The sequence below is a fragment of the Carlito syrichta genome, unplaced genomic scaffold, assembly GCF_000164805.1.
Source record: "Carlito syrichta isolate Samal-C Ts95f unplaced genomic scaffold, Tarsius_syrichta-2.0.1 Scaffold312037, whole genome shotgun sequence".
In the NCBI taxonomy this organism is placed as follows: Eukaryota; Metazoa; Chordata; class Mammalia; order Primates; family Tarsiidae; genus Carlito; species Carlito syrichta.
Genome location: NW_007256133.1, coordinates 309,183 through 324,831, shown reverse-complemented (window position 1 = coordinate 324,831; position 15,649 = coordinate 309,183). Strand labels below are relative to the sequence as shown.

At 41.4% G+C, this 15,649-nt stretch overlaps 1 protein-coding gene across 1 annotated transcript; it reads right to left on the bottom strand.

Annotated features, from left to right (window-relative positions):
- Window positions 1–222: 222 nt before the first annotated feature.
- POMP (proteasome maturation protein) lies at window positions 223–15,269 on the bottom strand. The gene is made up of 6 exons (XM_008069442.1): window positions 15,082–15,269; window positions 12,158–12,255; window positions 10,092–10,152; window positions 6,369–6,470; window positions 2,899–2,992; window positions 223–681 (listed from the first exon to the last, which is right to left on the bottom strand). Exons 1-6 carry the CDS (start codon window positions 15,082–15,084, stop codon window positions 614–616), a joined length of 426 nt encoding a protein of 141 aa, XP_008067633.1. The 5' UTR covers window positions 15,085–15,269; the 3' UTR covers window positions 223–613.
- Between the last annotated feature and the right edge of the window lie 380 nt (window positions 15,270–15,649).

Sequence of the window (15,649 nt, the reverse complement as noted above, 5' to 3'; positions counted from 1 at the left end):
TTATTTACTGTGGAGATGAGGTCTCGCCCAGTTGCCCAGGCTGGTCTTGAACCCCTGGGCTCAGGCAATCCTCTAGCCTCCGCCTCCCAAAGTGCTGGGATTACAGGTATGAGCCACCACACCCAGCCTGAAATCTTATTCTGAGTATCAATGAACTATACTAAAATAAGATAAAGCATAAATATTTTATAGTGTACTGAATTAGAAATGTTGCCACTGAAATCAGTTTAAAATGTTTATTCTGAAAGATATCACTACAACGTTTATAGACTCAAATACTGATATGGTTATTCAAAATCAAATTTACAGAATATCTAGAAAATAGGTTGAACTGGAACCTGTGAACCATTTTATAATATTTATGAGCAACATTTTTTAGACATAGAAGGCTATTATTTTAATATAAATTAGGGGCTTTAGAAATCATCACCCTTTAGTGCTTTCAACTATCACATGGCCATAAACAGAGACCTAAATAACTGTAAATGATCACTAATACTACTTGAGCAGAAACTCTCATGTGTCAGTACTTTTAATGTTGTGTACATCAAATTAAAGTAAAAAGACGATTATGAACAAGATCCAGCCCTCGTTCCATGAAGAGCACACCGTGTTACAGTAAACCAAGTTTATATTCCACCATCATGTGTGGTTCTCCCATTACTTCACTTTGTGACGGATCTGAAAACAAACAAAAACAGTTGAAAAATTTTTCACAAAAAAGATAAAGTCAAGGATTCCACTTACATGAAAATCTAGAACCCGCAAAACCAATGTAAAGTTTCTGTTGCAAAAGTGACAGAAAACAGAGCAGTGACTGCCTGAGGTTAGGGTGGGGGAGTGACTGCAAAGGACCAAGGGAACTTCTGGGGTGATAAAAACATTCTGTATCTTGGCTGAGGTGACTTAGTTGCGTGCATTTCTTGAAACTCACAGAACTTAACTTAAAAGTGAGTATGCTATATTGTATGTCATTTACATCTCAATGTAACTGATTTTAAAAGAAAAAGAAATTAAAAACTGTCTTTGTCTTGGCCTGTCTTTCCAAGGAGACGGAGAAGCACAGGACAGCAGGCTCACTGCCAGCTCTAAGACTGCGGTGCCCTGAACTTGGAGCTCCTCTCCTGTAACAAAGTGCACCATATGTGTGGGCATCACCCAACCCACTTCTTGCTGCCCCCTGGGAAGTGGCTCCAGGAGCCCCAAAACATGCTGACACTGGTTGCTATTGCTGGAGTAAGACAATGTCCTCCAGGAGTCTGTGTCTTCTGCCAGCAGCCACAAAACCATGGTAGGCTAGCGGATTAGCCTGTGAGTAGAGAAAAACTCAAACCCCCCCTAGAGTTCTTCAGCCGCTCCTAGGTGACAGACCCTGAGCCCAGTCTTCTCCACCCAAAACCTTCTCCCCTCTACGTGCAGCTCAACCAGCTCCCATTTCTCTCAGGAGTCAACTGCCATATCATATTCCCAGAGGCATTTGCCTCCCCTGACCCAGCACCCTTCTTATTCCTAGAATTTATCACAATTTATGATTATGTGTTTGTGCTTTATCTGCCTCATGTTTACCTCCCCCTTTAGAAAGCACAGATGAGGCTGGGCTCGGTGGCACAGCCTGTAATCCCAGCATTTTAGGAGGCCAAGTCGAGTGGATTGCCTGAGCCTGTGGGTTCAAGACCAGCCTGGGCAACTTGGCGAGATCTCGTCTCTACAATAAATCAAAAAATTAGCCAGATGTGGTAGCACGCGTCTGTAGTTCTGGCTACTTGGAAGGTTGAGGTGGAAGGATCGCCAGAGACTAGCAAGTCAACACTGAGGTGGCCATGAGTGTGCCACTGCACTCCAGCCTGGGTGACACAGTGAGACTCCAACTCAGAAAAAAAAAAAGCATAGTTATTTGTTCACCACTGCATATTCAGAGCCTAGCCCAGTGCCTGACACAGAATCGATGTTGACTGAAAAGATGTTCAATAAGTCCCGCTCCCTTTCTTTACACAGAATTACAGAAGCAGATTTGTAAATGAATGCATTTTATAACTAATTAATAAAGTCCATAGACCTGAACTATCATTTTAAATGAGGTCTCAGTTCAGTGTAAACACTTAAGAATCTCAGCTCTTCCTGCATTCAAGAAGTCCCTCCAGGGAAGATTCTCAGAGGGGTGTCCACTAGCCACCTGTTATGTCCACAGCATCTTCTTACCGGATGTCTAGCACAACTAACACAACTTAATCCTGTTGGGTGCCTCTGCTTCTTCTGCACTGCTGAGCATATTAAGAAAAGGCAGCACTGAACAGGATTATTTTTATCTTCCTTAGGACAAGAAAAATAGAGGATGCTACATGTACTGTTCTTATGTAAAAGTCATCTATCTCATATATAAGTATAATTATTCAGGGAGTTTTGTTTAAAATGACAGATTCTTCTTTCCTACTAATCATCTATAGACATACAATAATTACCTTTTGGGGACACAACTTTTTAAAGAAAGATTTCTCTTATTTGTTCCAGTCATTTAAAACACCAGTCATACAAACACACACACACACACACGCACAACAACAAAAAACCCAACCAACAAAAGCAATACTCGTCACATCCCACAAACGCTGTGAATGCAGAGTCAGCTACCACTGTCTGTAAGTCTCCCTAGGATACTGCATTAGACTTGGTGCTCGGGACATGGATGGAGGACAACTACTCAACTGAAATGATCACAGCCTTAGAATTCCACCTAAAAACAGTTACAGAACAGTCATTACCATTACATTCTGTCTTACTGAAGTAAATAAACACAAGTGAACCCAAGTTCCATGAAGATGACAATTCTGTCTGTCCTGTTTGCTGCTGTCGTCTTGTATATTCCAGGGGCTCCATACAAAGGTACTGAATGACACTTACCATTAAGAATATCTTCAAATCCAATCGTCTCATCATTACCCTTCAAGATATCCAGTGAAAGATTTGAGCTTGAAAGAAATGGAAGACGCTGAACCTTTAGGAAAAGTATAAAAGGACAAGATTAGAAAAAACCCAGAGGGGAAAAAGAAAGAACATATAATCTAATTTCATGGTCTTCATTCTTCATTTGAAAAAAAAATCACAAAACTAAGTAAAATAATCAATTTAACCAATGGACAAAAGCACCAGTTCATATTTTAGATATGAATCCTGTCTCTAAAAATTCCTCAGCTTTACTCAGAATATGTGAAGACACTGAAATGATAGCTATTATTAACACTTGATATCCCATCAAGTTTGAGGCTCTGCTTGGCCTACAGCACATGCCATGTAATGAATGCATAATCCCAGCACCTAATACCATGCCTCATTCCTGATCCATGAAGGATGATCCAATTCCTGAAAAAATTCCAACTCAGTAAGAGCATTATTCTACTTAGTAAACAGATGACTTCATTTTCTATGTTGTTGTTACTGCTCATAGTACAAATATAAGGTCAAACAGTAATGATAACCAGAAATGCAGAACAAAGGCATTTGTGGAGCCTTTAAAAATCCTATTCTGTTACAAACTTTCATGATCTCTTTTCTTCCAAGTATTAAATGCATATTCAGTAGACTGACTCCTAAGTATGGTGAAGAAAATACAGGCTGAGGAGGCTGAATGATCTAAGTTCAACTTCTAACTTTATCACCCACCAATCAAATGGCTCTGTGCAAGTTATCTGACCCATCTCAGGCTCAGTTTCCTCATTTGTGAAATAGGATAATATCACTTTTCTCTGAAAACTGTAGCATGGTGTGGTGTAAAGTATATGTAATACAGTCATTGGCACATAGTTGGTACTCCAAACTATTGTAGCCAACCACATTTTCAGTTTTTCTGTTCTGTTAGTTATCCAGTAGTTCTTACTAAAGTCAATGCAGATGTAATTTCATTATTATTTTGAGATAGGGTCTCATTATGTTGTCCAGGCTGGTTTCAAACTTCTGGGGTCAAGTGATCCTCTTCTCTCAGCCTCCCAAGCTGAGATTACAGACTCGCATCACTACACCCAGCAAATGCAGGTAATTTTAGATATTGCCGAAAGACTACCAAAACAGTAACAGGTGGTCAGTGACTAGATGATACTAGTATCTTTAAAATGATGATACTTTTAGAAGCTAAGGAGGCAGTTAATGCTCAGATTTTCCTAAAAAATGTATCCAGACTAAAGATATTATTTTCAATTACTAATGGCCTATAGAATTACTTAAATCTTTAGTGTGAGAAAATTCTCTAGCTTGTCAAACTTAAAAAAAAAAACAAAACAGGAAACAGGAAGGAAAGAGGAGGAAGGGAAAAAACAGAAATAGTAGCTTGTAAATTAAACTAGACAGCAAGGGGCCTGGTAGTTAGATCAGAGGTAGAGCCCTGAGAAGGAAATCAAAAGCAGGAATGAGCAGGCAACTGTCAAACACCCACAAAAGTAAGAACTGCAGAAGACTAGGGAGTAGGGAAAAAGGGTTAGAATTCTGGGCAAAGATTTCTTTGACTAAATTGTATTAAAAACTTAAGCCCACAAGCTGAGCAACATGTAGTTAAAATCTGAATAACAGGAAAATAAAAGGGAAAGCTAACAATTTTGTGCCAAACATGTTATTTCACTTAATCTTCAGAATAACCCTTCTCTGTTCTTACTGCTCTCTCCATTTCACATTAAAAACAAAGAAAAAATCTGAGATTCAGAAATATCTCTAACTTACTCAAGTTTTTAAGAAGAGTAGAAGGAAGAACCAAGATTCAGACTCTGGTTATGCTAATTTACAACCATGCTCTTTTTAGAGCTTTATTCTTGGAAAGAAGTGCTCAAAGTAGCTCCCAGAATGACTTAGCCAAAAATAACCGCAGGTATTAATAGAATTCATTACAAAAGACAATTTTAGCTAAGTAAGGAAAAGGAATCCACACTAACAGGAAAAACTTGTGCAAAAGTCCAACAGTGAAATAACACCATTAGTTAGGGCACTGCAAGTCATTTAGGAAGGCATGGTGGGAAGCATGAAGACCATTCATGAACAAGCCAGGTTAAGAAGCTGAGCCTCATTCTGAGGGCAGTAAGGGAAGCAACATGATCAAATTTGTGTTTTACAAAGATTATTCTGGCAAGGGCTGAAGAAGCAGCAGGGTGAGTGTTGCAGTAACACAGACAAAGCATGGCAGGGGCCAGAACCAACACAGAAGCAATGGTGAGAAGAGCCAGTAACAGACTGGATAATCTGGCGGAGGGGGAAGGGGATGGGACGAGGTGCTGAGTGAGATAACCAAGGCTAATGCTCATCTGTGATAAGGAGGATGTGAGGACTAATGAGCCATTCTGCACCTGTACACGTAAAGTGGAGGTGTCTGTGGGATTCTAGACGGAAAAGCTTGTAGGCTGACAGATCCGAGAATTCTAACTTAGGAGTCAGCAGCACATAACTGATGACTAAAGCCTAGGAACAGCTAGGAACAGGGTGAGAAAAGGACTGGAGATGGAGTACTAACAGAACTGGCGTTTTCAGACAACACCAAAACAAGTGGAACCCGCAGAGACACCAGAAACAGGAGTTCAGAGAGGAGGAGGACAGCAGGAAAGTGCGGTCTTCTACAAGCCAAGGGACAAAGGAAGGCGCCATTACTGTCAAATGCTACTGAGAGAGCAAGTGAAGTGAGGGGGAAGACGTCCACACTGAGAGAAGCAGTTTCGCTGGGGGGCTGGCAAACAGATTACAGCGGGTTAAGTGAACAGGAGGTAGAGGAGGCATGTAAAGCAAGTGCGGGCAACTTTTCAGGAAGTTCAACTTGCAAAAGCACACTCAGTGAGAGAGAAGTTATTATAAAGGGATTTGGAATGGATACGATATTGTTTTGCTTTGTTTTAAAAGGCAAATATCTAAAATGCTACTGCTGGAAGAGAGGAAGTAGAGAGGTTAAAGATACAGCACAGAAAGGATCGCTGATAATGGGAATTTCCTGAAGTAGTGTGATGGAACAGAACCCAGAGCACAAGTGGGAGGACAGTTCTTATGTACTTGGAAGGCCATTCTCCAAGTACTTAATCCTTAGCAACAGGTGTACCCCACTGTATACAAATTGCATACTCGATACCTCCACTATTCCTAGAGGCATCTCAAATTCAACGTAACCCACAAAAAAACTGAAAAATACGCAAGTAGATGCAGGTAAGTTTTCAGACACTGAGCCTGTATTTGGAAAGTTTCCCATTTAATGACTTCTTTTCCCATATGGAATCAAGGTCATGTCCTAAAAAGGGGGAAAGTAGAAAAGGCTGTAAGAGAGTAGAGAAGGTAGGTTTAAACAGCTGTTATGAAAACAGAAGCACTTCATGACGGACATCGATGCTCACACAAGAGATCCTGAAACTTACCTGCTGCACTGCCTTGAATTCCATTTGTAACTTCAGTGGAGCAAATAGACCTTGAATGTTTCTCAGTGTGGAAAAATTCATTTTATCTTGGTTGAGTTGGAACTACAAAAGACAATGTAATTTTACACTCAATACTCTGCTTTCAAAACAGTTAGCAGTAATACATGTATGACACAATACTTAGAAGAATAATTTTAACATCCATAACCAAAGGACAAACTAAGTACTTTTACTAATTTCTTCTGAAAAGTTTTAGGACATATATGTCTATATCTTGTTCAGCATAGAGGGTACTTTTACCAGGATAATATTACTGCTTACATTTTGGATGTACAGGTCTCACTATGTGGTTGGAGTGCAGTGGCTATTCACAGGCACAAACACTGCACGCTACAGCTTGGGCTCAAGCAATCCTCTGCCTCAGCTTCCCAAGTAGCTGAGACTATGGGTGCATTCCAACACACTTGGCAGTAAATATAATTTTATGCAGAAATAGTCAATTTATGTAAACTTTGATGTCTATGCCCTTCCTGTAATGTGATATTAAAACTGTAATTATCAACCAGTCATGGTGGCTTATGCCTCTAATCCCAGAACTTTGGGAGGCAGAGGTGAGAACCCAGGATCACTTGAGCCCAGGAGTTCAAGACCAGCCTGGGCAACATAGCGAGATCTTGTCCCTACAAATAAAAAATGAAATTTAAAAAAAAAGAAAGAAAGGAAGAAAAAAAAAATACTACAAGTATATATCAATATATAAATTAGCAACCAGGTGCAAAATCAGGCTCTGTGGCAAAACATAATAAAACAGTTTACGCCAGGGAAGGTTATAATCTAGCTGGGAAGGCATTACAGACCAGGGCTTCCCAACTCCTGGCACTGATATTTTGGGCCAGATAATTCTTCATTGTAGGGATTTTCCTGTGCACTTGCAGGATGTTCAGCAGTATCTCCAGCCTCTACCCGAGAGACACCAATATCAACCACCCCCCACCTACCACCAACCCTGCTACATCACTTGTGACAACCACAAATGTCTTCAGACAGTACCAACTGCCCCCCCCATGGGAGGAAGAGCAAATCTTCTCCTAGTTGAGAACTAATGGTGCACATAATGACAGTCATCTGTCATCACTGTCATGAAGAGTTACTCGAGGCCAGCAATATGCCAAGAGATGGGCTATGACTAAGTCCATTTTACAGATAAGAAGACTAAGATTTTGCCTCAAGTTTTCTTAGCAAATAAGTATGATGACTACGGAGTTCAACTACACGACCCCTGCTAAAAGAATTATAGACAACAAGTGCCACAGAATTTTAAGAGAGAAAGACTCCAATACCTGGTTAAGCGACTGAGGAAGAACAGGGGCAGCTAATATATAAGCCATGTCTCAAAAGATGAAGTTTTTGGATTCTTCACCATTCTAGTCAGATTTGTCAGTTTCTCTGAGCAGGTATTGCTCAGAACTAAACCAATAATCCAAATCTAATGGCCAGACTAATACACAGAAAAATGAGAATATAATCTCCCTTGATTTGAGCCTCATTTTATTATTAATAAAGTCCAAGATTGCATTAGTCATTCTTTTTAGCAGCTAATGTATACTGAGTATACAGTCAATTAAAATCATCAAATTTTACGTAGCCAATCAGGTTTACCCCACTTAAATGTATATAATTCATTTTTTAAACCCAAATGTAACACTTCACACTCACCTCTATAAATAATTTTCTTAGAATTTTGGTCTAGACTTTTGGTTTGTCATCATGATGTAGTTCAGTTATTCATCAAAATAAATTATTCTTACCAGCTCTGAATTTCAAAAACCTAGTTTATATGCTTTCTATGGCCACCTCAAGTCTTTGACAAATGCTTACCTTTCCTAAGTGTTCACCTTACCACCTAAGAAACTGTAGGCAGAGGTCCAAGATCCCTACCAAAAAAGCCCCTCTAAATGGACTATTCCTTAATCGCCACTCTCTGGGGAGTTCTCAACCTAACATAATTTACCCTACACTACTTTCACTCAGCCCATAATCTACCATTTGATCCTCCTCTAGCTTATCCCTTGTCAGATAATTTGATCCCTTGACTGACCCATTTGGGAATTTAATAAAAGAGTCAACTAAGATTAATCTGCTATGAGCTCATTCAGCTGCTAGTGATCACTGCTTACTTCATTAATGCTCAATGCCATCTACTCAGTAGTCCACTTAAAAACAATGCCAGGGACCAATGTTACTACAATCTTATTTTTCAGTTAGACCTCTTTTAGGAAAGTGGAAAAATTATCCATCTTCAGTCTACAGGAAATGTTCATTTCTCCCATTAGTTCTCAAAGATGATCACCTTTAGTTTTATAATCAAACTCATATGCTTTTAAGTCTACTTGGAGCTGTCAACTTCTAAGCCTGAAATCTGAATGCACTCAATGCAACTATAAACTCTTTTATTTTCTCATCTTAAACTTTAATTTCATAACTACATTATCTGCTCTACTCTTTTTCTTAAAATTTCGTTTTAAACTTCCTTTTAGAGATGAAGTTTGGCTTTGTTGCCTAGGCTGGTCTCCTGGGCTCAAGTGATCCTCAAGACTCGGCTTCCCAAAGTATTGAGATTTATAGGCAGCTCTTCTACTCTTTCTTATAGAATGACGTATCCCTCATTGAAGAGGACAAAAGCAACAAATTAAAAAACAGTTCAGCTTTCTGTTACTTGATGACACCACACCACCTTCCCTGCATAGTGAGAAGTCTTTATCTCCTTGCTTTAAGAACTCCTTAGGTCACCTTCAGACTATCTGTACATACCATCTCCTTTTGGGAGCGATCTTTCCCCACCTATTTATTTGGTGAATACTGGCCTAAAACTGTTCAAACATCCCATCTTGCATAAAGTCTTCCGAAAGCCCTAAGCACAGGTGATTGTCCCAGCCTTGATCCTCTTTATGACGCCTCCTCCTACTCACTTTTCCCATTACATTTTAAGTTCTTTAAGGATGGGGATTTATGTCATGTTCACCTGTGTACCTACTGCGCCTAGTGGACATGTCCCTAGTGCAAGGCTTGAGAGAGAGGCCAAGGCTAGAGGTATGAAGATCAACAGCAAAAATGGTAGAAAAAAACAGAAAATAAACAGGATTGTCAAATGAGAAAATTATTATGAGAGGAATGGAGAAGCAAACCAACCTTTAGAGATGTCGATTAAAAAAAGGCAGAAGCCGGGCTCGGTGGCTCAGCCTGTAATCCCACGCCTTTGGGAGGCTGAGGTGAGTGGACTGCCTGAGCCCGCGAGTTTGAGACCCACCCGGGCAACTGGGAGAGACCTCATCTCTACAATAAATCAAGAACTAGCTGGGTGTGGTAGCGCGCACCTATAGTTCCGGCTACTCGGAAGGCTGAGGCAGAAGGATCGCCGGAGCCCAGCAGGTCGAGACTGCGGTGGCTGGGAGGAGCCACTGCACTCCAGTCCGGGCGACAGAGTGAGACTCCAACTCAAAAAAAAAAAAAAAAAAAGGCAGAAAAGGCTGTGTAAAAAATGAGCTTTACTAGAGCAGTATAATGATAATTTGTAAGCCTATGCTACAAGGAGATTGAAAATAAAGTCTCCTATTCTTCATGGTGAAACCCTCAGTACAAGAATTGTTTCAATAAATTAAACCAATATTTCTAAAAGTACTTTTCTGCTAGAAGATAAAAATAAAGACACAGTAACATACTTACATTTTTTTCTGATAACTCAAGAGGATGACTAGGCAGAAGTTCATTTTTCACACAAGAAAAACTGAAAAAAATTTTTTAAGGGAGATCAAATATCACTAAATATCAACAGTTCAAAAATCACATTAAGGGTGTGACTATAATTGGATGACATGAGGGAGTTTTTGGGGGAGTGAAGAAATTGTTCTGTAGCCTGATTGTGGTGATAGTTATAGGAATTGATACACGTGCTAAAAATTCATAGACCTACACACCAAAAGGTGGAAAAAAAAAAAAGGCAAATAATAACTGTTTAAGAATGCATCGGCCGGGTTTGGTGGCTTAGCCTGTAATTCCACGCTTTGGGAGGCCGAGATGAGTGAATTGCCTGAGTCTGCGGGTTTGAGACCCACCTGGGTAACTTGGCGAGACCTCATCTCTACAATAAATCAAAAAAATTAGCCAGGCGTGGTAGTGCGTGCCTGTAGTTCCAGTTACTTGGAAGGCTGAGGTGGAAGGATCATGGGAGCCCAGCAGGTCGAGGCTGCAGTGGCCAGAAGCAGCCTCTGCACTCCAGTCTGGGCGACTGAGTGAGACTCCAACTCAGCGTCAATGACACTGGTGGTCAAGACTTCAATCACTATAAAGAACCCTCCAAAACCTGGTACTAAATAAATGATGCCAGTACCTAGAAGCAATTCCACAAGTGTTCATTACTATTAATCTAATGCTTCTTGCACTACATAAACTACCTAAGCCTCTTCCCTTCACATTCAACACATATACGATCTACCTTTAATAAACATGTTTAACAATATGTTTAGCATTTACTGTTAGGAGATGCACAGCTAGAACCAGGCCAATGGTCTACACCACTCTAGGTATATAAGGATGACTGTCTTAATGCCCAAAGCAGGATTTGAAAGCTGAAAGAACCTTGGAAATTCTGGAACAATCATTTACTGAATATTGTCTTTATAGAGAAAATTATCCAAGAAGTGGGATTTGAAAATGGTCCTGCTCATGACAATCTTCCAGTTCAATTAGGAAAAAAAGAAAAAGGAGGATTTCACATGAGGGAAAAAAAAAATCATCAGGACTTAGTTACTGCCTAGTCAATGAATTTGACAATACTGTAGTAAGTCAATTCTATCTCTAATTCCACAGGTTATATACGGCATCTTTTACTATAAAATTGAAAGTCTAAAATGAGGGAGAATATCTGTGCCCAAGATACCATCATTAGAATACCATTTATTATGAGAGTAAACACTTTAAAATTAGACACAAAATTCAAAAAATAGAAGGTTTTGGGGGAAAGGCATATCCTTATTTGATTAGGCAGAAAAGTCCCATGCCAAGAGAAAGGACTATCAGAAACTAAGAGCCAAACATTCAGAAACATTAAGGTAATCACGGAAAAGGGCATACCTGTTTGCTAAAGCTGGAAGAAACTGACATACAAACAAAACCCACAATAGCAGCCAACACTTACTGAGTGCTTCTAATGTCAGGTACTGTTTCAAGTATTTCTCAGGCATTAACTCATTTATTCCTCAAACTAAGATACAGACTATTAGCCTGACTTTATACATAAGAGCACTGAGACATAGAGCAATTCCCACATCTAGTAAACAGCACAAAGCAACATGCATAGTAAACAGCAGAGCCAGGACACAAATCCAGGCAGCCTGAGTCCAGAATCTAACCTCTTCACTGCTATGTCCTAGTGCCCTCCAAAGAAAAGTGAATTACTCCAATAGTTAATAAGATAAGAAGGCAAATGGCTCATCAAGTTATCAGTAGGGAAAAAACAAAAAGGAAAAAAAAAAAACAGAATCCCATAAAGTCAAACAACAGGCATTCTAACAAAAGGATGCCCTACCCTGGGAACTCTGCTGAGATCCTGCTTCCACTATAGAAAACAACTAAGCCTCTTCCCCTGCCCCCTCCCATGTAAGGTATATGACTAGTCATCTCCCAAATTAAATATGCAAGTATAGCTTATCAAAATACTTAAAGAATACCATGAAAAATAATTCAGAGATATTTTATCCCATCAAAGTTGAAGTCACAACTTCCCCAAATACCCTTTCCGAAGAAGATCATGACTTTCAAAAGGTCCACTTGCTGAAAGTTCAGTAACTGGAATACTGTCCCTCAGCTGAGATCCAAGTCCTCTGGAGTTCTACAACACAAATTAAAAAATTATTCAATACAAAAAAACTTAAACACATGTACTAAATGCCTATGTAAAAAACAAAAACAAAAAACAATTTAAGTAGGAAGATAAGATCTTTGACCTTAAAGAACCCACAAACTAGATGATCACAGCAAGCCTTAAGCATCATGATAGAGGGACATACATGGTACAATAAGTAATGTCAAATTTGGGAATAGGAAGGATTCCAGAAGCTGTCAGACTAAAAGGCATTCCAGGAAAACAGAAATAACATCTCTAAAGGTATGAAAACATAAATGAACAAGCTTCAAGTAGTTTGAGAAGACTGGCTAAATGCATGTCTCATGAGGCAGAAGTAAAGGCTGGCAAAATGGAAAAGTGAAAAGTCTTATATCTAAAGAAATGTGGGCTTATTCAGAAATTGATAGAGAGGGTTATGGCATGATCAGATATGCTTTCACTGGAAAGATCTCTCCCTAGAGTTGGGATGCTTAACACAGAATGAAAAGTTGAGGTCAGAAGCCTTATTCCTTAAGAACAAGAAAAAAAATGAAATTAAGAACAGACAGGACAGCTAGCAAAAAGGGGTCACAGAAGCTAGGGAAAAAAGGGAATTTCAGAAAGTGTTCGGTTTCTGTAAGAGGTCACCACCTAAAAAACCGAAATGCATCTTATTGGGATAGTGTACAATAAAACAAACAAACAAGACTCAGTGCATCTGGTACTGACGTACTGTCACCCTACACATTATTACTACAAAACATGCAATCACCAAATACTTCTTAGGTATCTATTATGTGCCAGGTACTCTGCTGGGTGCTGAAGACACCTCACAGGGCTTCATCTGATGAAGATATATTAAACAAGCAAATTAAACACAGAGTTACAACAACTAAAGCACAAAATGCTAACCTTAAATCACTTGGTGATCAAGCACAGAATCCAGGCAATTCTGCAGAAAAGTCTAAAACAGCTACAGGTAGTTTGGTATCAAATCCTATTCTAGGAGAAATGCTCCAAAAAACTAGACTTTTACTGATTTAATTCATTTGTATACTTTATTTGGGCACCTACTTTATTCCAGGGTTTCTTCACTCTACCACCCTAGCCCAGGGTCTCAGAGCATTCTAGTAGACCTTGTTCCTTAGATTCGTCCATTTTCTAATTCTGCATATTAAAGTTTTCCTAAAACACACAACCTCGCCCACCAAACTACTATAAAACCTTCTTGTGGTTCATCAATGTCTGAAGAATAAGGTCTAGAGTCCTCAGGAACTCAAGAACCTGCACAACAGGTTCTGACTCTCCTACATACAGGAAGTCACGGTGGATCAGGAATCTAATGTGGACTGTCACTAACCTACTTTGTGACTGCCTGCAAAGCACAAAACTTCTCTGGCCCTATTGACTCATCTGTATTAGGTAGCGGGACTCGTTCCAGAACTTCACATGCTCCTTGAATTATGATGGGGTTAGCACTCAACAAACCCACCGTGAGTTGAAAATATCAAAAGTCAAAAATAATTTAACACCTATCCTACCAAACATCAGGCCTTAGCCTAGCCTACCTTAAAAATGCTCAGAACACTTACATTGGCCTATAGTTGGGCAAAACCATCCAATACAAAGTCTATTAGATTGAAAAGTGCTGAATATTTCATGTAATTTGCTGAATACTGTGCTGAAAGTGAAAACAGATGGCCCTAACGGAACTTAAAAGTATGGCCTCCACTGAATGTGTACTGATCTTGCACCATCCTCCATGACCATAAAGTTGAAACATTGTAACTTAAACCACCATACATTCAGGCCCTTCAGTAGAGCTGTATGACTGTAGCTTTCCAAATGTATCTTCTGTTACTTTCCTACAAGAATGCTGTCCTCCTGCCAGATTGCCTTACTGTAAAATGACAGAAAAAAAGTTTCTTCTATGCACAAAGCACAGGAGAATTCTCATCTCTGAATTCTTCCATTAACTGTCAGGTTTCCAATTTCCTTTGTAAAAACTTAAGATTAGGACTTAATGTTTCCAATAAAGCGAAGAAGCACAGAGAGAGAGAGAAAAAAAGCAAATCCATGAAAACCTAATACCAGCTGCATTTGCGAGTGTTTCTACAACTTCTTCACAATGATGAAGAACAGTATTTACCAGCAGACGCTTTCTAGATTTGGATGGGTGGCTTTCCAGCAGCGCTGCTATGGGGGTCTGGGGCAATGGTGACTCGAGCCTTCCTAGATATGCCAAAAGTTAAAAGGAGAGCGGGGTGAGGGTAGCCGGTGGAAGAGAGAAGAGGGGAGAGATGCGCTAACAAAATGACAAACGGGGAATGGCAGCTGCCTGACTTTTGTCCCCTCCGACACACGCTCTCAAAAACGTTTGCAGAGGAAGGCTGCGTTAGGTTAATGCGACCTGTGGCTGTGAACTGATGATCAGGCAGCTGCAAGGAGGGGTGAGGAGTCTGAAGGCTCCGGGCCCCCAGAGGTTACTCTCCGGGACAGGATCGGTGGCGCCACCCCCCACGGCGCTGCACTTTCGGGTTTGCCTCTCCTGGTTTCGCGCCAACCACGGGAAAGGGGTCTGGGTCTGCTGGGGACTCGGGGATGGGAGGCCGCAAAGCGAGGAGGAGGAGGAACAGGTGAGGCCGAACCGCTGCTCGCCGGACCCGCCCCACCCCCGTGACTCGACAATCATGGCGCCGAAGCCGGCCTCATCCCCACGCCGCCGCCGCCGCCGCCGCCACTCGGGGACAGGCCGGGAGGGGACGGCCTGTGTCTCCCGAGCCACGGTCCCGAGCCTCGCCTGGAACTCGCGCCGTCCCGGGACTCACTCACCATCTTCAGCCGCTCTGCGAACAGCCCTCAGCCAGGTTACCGTCAGTCGACCCCGCCGCTCACTTCCGTTTCCGGGGGCCGCTCCCCCCCCACATCCGCCGGAAGTGCGTCCGTCCGGGCGAGGAAGGAAGGAGGACGCGGGGAGCCGGGAGGGAGCCGCGCGGGGCCGAGGCTCCCACGCCTGCAATCCCAAGGGACCGGGGCCAACGGCGCAGTCGGGGTGTGGCTGGGAGGAGTGCGGGGTCGGGACGAGACGTGCCGGAGGGGGACAGACACGGACCCCTGCTTTTGTAGACACAGCGCGTTATTGAAAATAAGGCTTCCCCGAGGCAGGCAGTGCATTTTGCAGCAGGGTATCCGAGGCCCGGCGGTTTGCGTGATTGCCTGAGATCTGCAGCTCACCGTGTGACACGAGGCTTTCCAAAGTTTATTTTTATTTTTAAAAATCATGGGATGAAAGCCTGCTGTGTTCAGAACCCCGTGCTGAGGCTATATACTGAAAAGGGCCGGGCGCGGTGGCTCACCCGTGTAATCCCAGCACTTGGGGGGTCCGAGGCAGGAGGATTGC